This window comes from Monoraphidium neglectum, assembly GCF_000611645.1.
Source record: "Monoraphidium neglectum strain SAG 48.87 unplaced genomic scaffold scaffold02709, whole genome shotgun sequence".
NCBI classification, from domain to species: Eukaryota; Viridiplantae; Chlorophyta; class Chlorophyceae; order Sphaeropleales; family Selenastraceae; genus Monoraphidium; species Monoraphidium neglectum.
The window spans coordinates 2,204-7,056 of record NW_014010919.1 but is presented as its reverse complement, the minus strand read 5'-3'; the positions used below and the strand labels follow the sequence as shown (position 1 = coordinate 7,056).

The following is a 4,853-nucleotide window of genomic DNA, read 5'->3' as shown; positions in this document are numbered from 1 at the left end:
TTGAATGCTGGCAGGTACGCACCCCCCCCCCCCCCCCCGATGTTTGCTTGCATGCACTGCACGCCCGCTTGCTCTCATAATGCGCACGCAATCGCATGTGCACTTGCATCCCCACGCACACACCCCAGGTGCCCGTGCTGATTGACCCCAACGCGGCCCCAGAGCCGGCCCTAGGCGACGCCGGCGCCACCGGGGAGCCCCAGAGCCCCGAGGGCGTGGTGATTCGCGAGAGCGCCGCCATACTCGTGAGCGGCCGCGAGCTGCACGGTTTTTGAGGGCCTCAATAGGCGGATGTGATGCACGCACGCTGTCACCAGGCAGCAAAAAAGAGGCCGACGCCGAGTGCTTTGCACATGTTTGATGCCATCTTCTCCCCACCGACTGATTTATCCCATTATGCTCAAGAACGCACCGCCTCCCCATACACTTGCACATGATTGCCCGGCCACCCACATGCTTGCACGCACGCACGCACACGCGCGCGCGCGCGCACACACACACACACACACACACACACACACATACACACACACAATTGCCGCAATTGTGCACGAGAGCGGCTCTCATGGAACGTTTTGATCAATTGCATGCCAACACGTTCCCTCGATGCCACGCAGACATACCTGGCTGCGAAATACGCCCCTGCGGCCAGCAGCTGGCTTCCCGGGCGCGAGGACCCCGTAAGGGCGGCGCGCGTGGCGGGCTGGCTGCAATACTCAGGGGGGGAGGTCGCCAACTCTCTTCAAAGGGTGCGGGATGGCGGGCGCATCCTTGAGTGTGCTGTTCTCTTGCGGGCATCCTCTTATGCCTTGTTTGTTTCGGGTCCTAGTGTGTGGTGTCTGCTCTTGAGTTCGTGGTCTAAGAAAGGGACGGAACGATCAGTCTCTGGCAACTGGCAACGGCTGGCGCACTATAACGTGCAATCAAGCTCTAGCGCGCTGCAAACCACGGGCCGCGAGCCGCTCGCTGGTCTGCACAACATGCACAGCAGCCGGCCCACCAACAGCGCAAGCGCAGCCTTTTTCCCCCTCACGCCCCACGCCGCCGCCCGTACGCTTGCGCAACACGTGCAGGTGCGCGGCGCCTCGCTGTTTGGGGTGGACATCTCGCCGCTGACTGTGCAGGACTTGGTGGCCAGCGGGCGCCGCGTGCTGGCATACCTTGACAGCCAGGTGGGTGCGCCGGCTCTGCATGCACACGCGGCGGCTGCTGCACGCAAGCGCCGGCTGCTGCATGCACGCACCGGCTGCTGCATGCACACGCCTGCTGCTGCATGCAAGCGCCGGCTGCTGCATGGACGCGCTGGCTGCTGCATGCAAAGCTTGCAAAGGGATTTACTGGCACGCGCGTGACCGAGCGCTGCATGCCGCTGAGTGACTGTTCCGGGCGGGGCGTTCATGCGCCACCACGCGTGCAGTGCATTGCGCCCTATCTGCTGGGACCGTAGCATCACACTTGACGGTGATGCACGTGTGCATGCACGCGCATCTGCAAGCGCGGCCACACACACACACACACACACACACACACACACACACACACACACACACAAACACAAACATACACACAGCTCGCTGCCGGCGTCGCCGCGGGCCGCGACTGGCTGGTCGAGGGCCCCTCCCCCACCATCGCCGACGTCCACCTCTTCCCATACGTGGCGTTGGTGGAGGAGTCCTCAAAGGGTGCTCTCTTGCTGGATGCCTATCCGGCCGTGCGCGACTGGGTCGCGCGCGTCTCGCGGCTCCCGGGTTTTGTCGCCATCCCTGATCCGTGAAGGGTGTATGTGCGCCCTGCTGGCGCCGCTCGCGCCTCGCACGGGGGGCGGCGGCCACGGGTAGGCGGCCGGACGCCGCCGCACGGGCGCGCGGGTGTGGGGCGTGTTGATTGTTCGGATGTGCCTTTCATGTTAGTGAGGGTTGAGGGCTGAGTTGGCATTCCCGACACACGATGAGGCATATGATGGGAGTTGCAAGGGGTATCATCCGGCATGCGCGCTGTGTACAGTGTAAAACATCTTTGCAATGTGTGGAGTTTGATCACATGCCGTTGAACTGTGTAAAGTGGCGATGCTTCCTGGAGGGTGGGGCAACCTTGGAGTCGTGGTGTGCGGCGAGCAAACGCTGGGGCAGGGGCGGGGCATGTGCTGCGCAGTGCACATTGCCGCGGCGGACGCATTGCTGGGGCGGGGCACGCGTTCCACGCGGGCCCGGGGTTCTGATTTTGGGGACAGGCGTGCCCGCGTGGCACTGCACTGACGCAGCACAGCGGCAGGGGCGGGCGGCCCGTCGCCGTGGGAGAGCGGCCGCTCTGCGCAGTAACATGCAAACACATCGGGGAGACGTGTTGACCCTACGAGGCCATAGGGTGTCAGCCACAAGGGACACCTTGACGGCCGGCAAGGAAGGTCTGCGCGTTCGTGACAAATTCGTTGACCCCAGTGTCACGGTAGCTTTGCAGTCGCCGGCGGTTGAAGCCGTGGTGGCGGCCGCCGCGGCGCTCGGATCGGCGCCCTTGAGGCTACATTCCCATGAAAACACATGCAAACTGTGTTTGATGAGATGATGATGATGATGAGAACCTGGCTGATGCGGGAACGTGGGGCGGCCAGGGATGCCTTTGATGTTGCCTGCTACTGGTTGCTGGCGAGCTGCGATGGCTGCGTTGCTGTGTGTGATTGGAGGTCGGCCCCAAACATGAAGGCCCTACAAAAATAACCACTGCGCAAAAATTACACAACCTACACTGTGGTGGCGCCCCGCAGCTACACAGTCATGAGTCGGGTTAGGGCATTTGTGATCATGTGACGCCCTAGAGCTCTCTGCGGACGTCGCAGCCCGTCCTTTATACAAAGGTGCCACAGAAATCTCCTGTGCTCAAAATAAATTGAGCTTTACATGGTCGGACGAGGCTGGTGACTTCTGCGCACGCCTCGACCTGTGCGGGCCTGCGCGGCGCCCCGCAGGAGCGCAGCCTTGCTGCTAAGTGCTTCCGTGGCTGCACTCATTGCTTGGTATTATCAGTCGCGGCGAATATCCGCATCATAAATAGCCCCCTACGCTCGAAATTCCACGGCAGCCAGCGTGACTAATGTTGCTCAGATCTGGTCAGCACTCGGCGAGCGGGGGGTGGGGTGCACACGCGTTCATACGAACTTATGGTGGTTCGGATTGTCATCATAAAGGTGTATTGAGCGCGGACAGATTAGCGCGCTCAGGCCGGGCAACAAGCAATATTGCCGCTCGCGGCCCACTCACAACGAGCACGGGCCATACTCTATCCTGGACTGATCCCAAGAGATTGGATTGCGGCCATTGGACATAGCCTGGCGGGGTAAGCCGCCGCAGGCAGATCAATCATGCTGCATTCCCGAGGGCCATTGGCACCTCGGGGGCGTATCGGGCGGTATTCGCGGGGACAGGCGTCATTGGCAGCATCCGCACCAGTGCGTGCCTGTAGCCGGTCGCAGCTCCGGCCTTCTTGCAGCGCGCAGCAGCCGGGCGACGCCAGCAGCAGCGGCGGCGAATGCGGACCCAGCACCAGCTTTGGCGGCAGCGGCGGCGATGAGCAGCAGCAGCACCAACAGCAGGACCAGCAGCAGCAGCAGCGGCAGCAGCACGCGGCCGGCCCCCTGAGCTGGGCCGCCCGCGGCACCGGCGCCCTCGGCGCCGCCGCGGCCGGCTCGTGGGCTGTCGCCTTCCCGGGCCTCGGCGGCGGCGGCGGCGGCGGGAACGGCGGCAGCGGCGGGAACGGTGGCGGCGGCGGCGGCGGCTGGTGGAGCGGCTTTGGCGGCGGCGGCGAGGGCGGCTACGCCGGTATCCCCGCGTTCGACCTCGCCGCCGCCGACGACGGCGCCCAGAAGAAGAAGAAGTCCAAGAAGCAGCAGCAGCAGCAGCCCGAGGAGGACGCAGAGGCGCTCGCAGAAGACGCCCTGCTGGAGGAAGCCGAGCAGGCGACCGAGGATGCCGCCGCCGCCGGCGGCGGCGGGCGCGGCGCGGCGGTCGACGCGCTGATCACTTCCGAGGGCGAGCTGGATGAGATGCTGCAGGAGGCGGGGCTTGAGGGCGACGGGCGGCGCCACGGGACGCGGCGGTGCGTGGAGGTGGTGGTGGAGGGCTGGCCGGAGGTCGGGGCGCTGCCAAAGATGGTGAGCGTCGACGGATTGCGAAAGGAGATGGGGCGGGGGGTTGGCAGCAGCACGGGGCCTGCGTCTCGGGCGTGGGGGTGCTTCGGTAGCTGTGGGGTGCGAGAGAGGCCGTCCGCGTGCGCCGAGTGGGTGTGTGGGTGGCAGAGGCGGGGCTAGGGGGGAGAAGGGTGTGGTTGCAGACCCGACGCCCCCTCGCACGGGCGACGGCCGGCGGCGGGGCCCGTTTCCGAGCGGCCGCGCTGGCGCCCGACCGCCCAAATTTGCGCCGCGCGAGCCCTCCCCCTCTCCGTTCCAATCGGTGTGCTCGCCCTGCTGCCGCTCTCAGACTCACAGCCACCCGCCTGCCTGTAGCCCCATCTTCGCAGAAGCCGATCGGCGCCCCTCCCGTCCCACCGCTCCAACGTTTGCCTTCCAACTCAACCACCTTGAATATCCTTCACAACTGTTCATCATCCAAACTTGAATCTCAATTCCCCCCAGGGCGAGCTCAAGGACATGCTGTCCGTCCAGGAGGGCTTCGTATTCGACTACCAGGACGTGGTGGACGACAGGAGGAAGCTGGAGCTGTGAGTCACGCACCAGATCACGCCAGATCATGCCAGATCGCACCAGATCGCACCGAACCCTGATCGGGCAGGGAACATGGGGCAGGGGGCAGGGAGCAGGGCCGGCTGGCGCCCTTTCAGGGCGGGGCCGGCAGGGCGGGGGG

The 4,853-nt window shown here is 64.9% G+C and overlaps 1 protein-coding gene across 1 annotated transcript in view; it reads left to right on the top strand.

Moving 5' to 3' along the window:
* The window catches only part of MNEG_11364 (Gst13 glutathione S-transferase), a gene marked incomplete at both ends in the record, with an annotated part of 5,710 nt that extends 996 nt beyond the window's left edge, over positions 1 to 4,714 (top strand). Inside the window, 6 exons of the mRNA XM_014040165.1 lie at positions 129 to 245; positions 618 to 749; positions 1,074 to 1,172; positions 1,571 to 1,770; positions 3,484 to 4,144; positions 4,625 to 4,714. Of these exons, the coding sequence (XP_013895619.1) occupies positions 129 to 245; positions 618 to 749; positions 1,074 to 1,172; positions 1,571 to 1,770; positions 3,484 to 4,144; positions 4,625 to 4,714 (1,299 nt within the window). The remainder of the gene's footprint in view (positions 1 to 128; positions 246 to 617; positions 750 to 1,073; positions 1,173 to 1,570; positions 1,771 to 3,483; positions 4,145 to 4,624) is intronic.
* Positions 4,715 to 4,853: the final 139 nt, after the last annotated feature.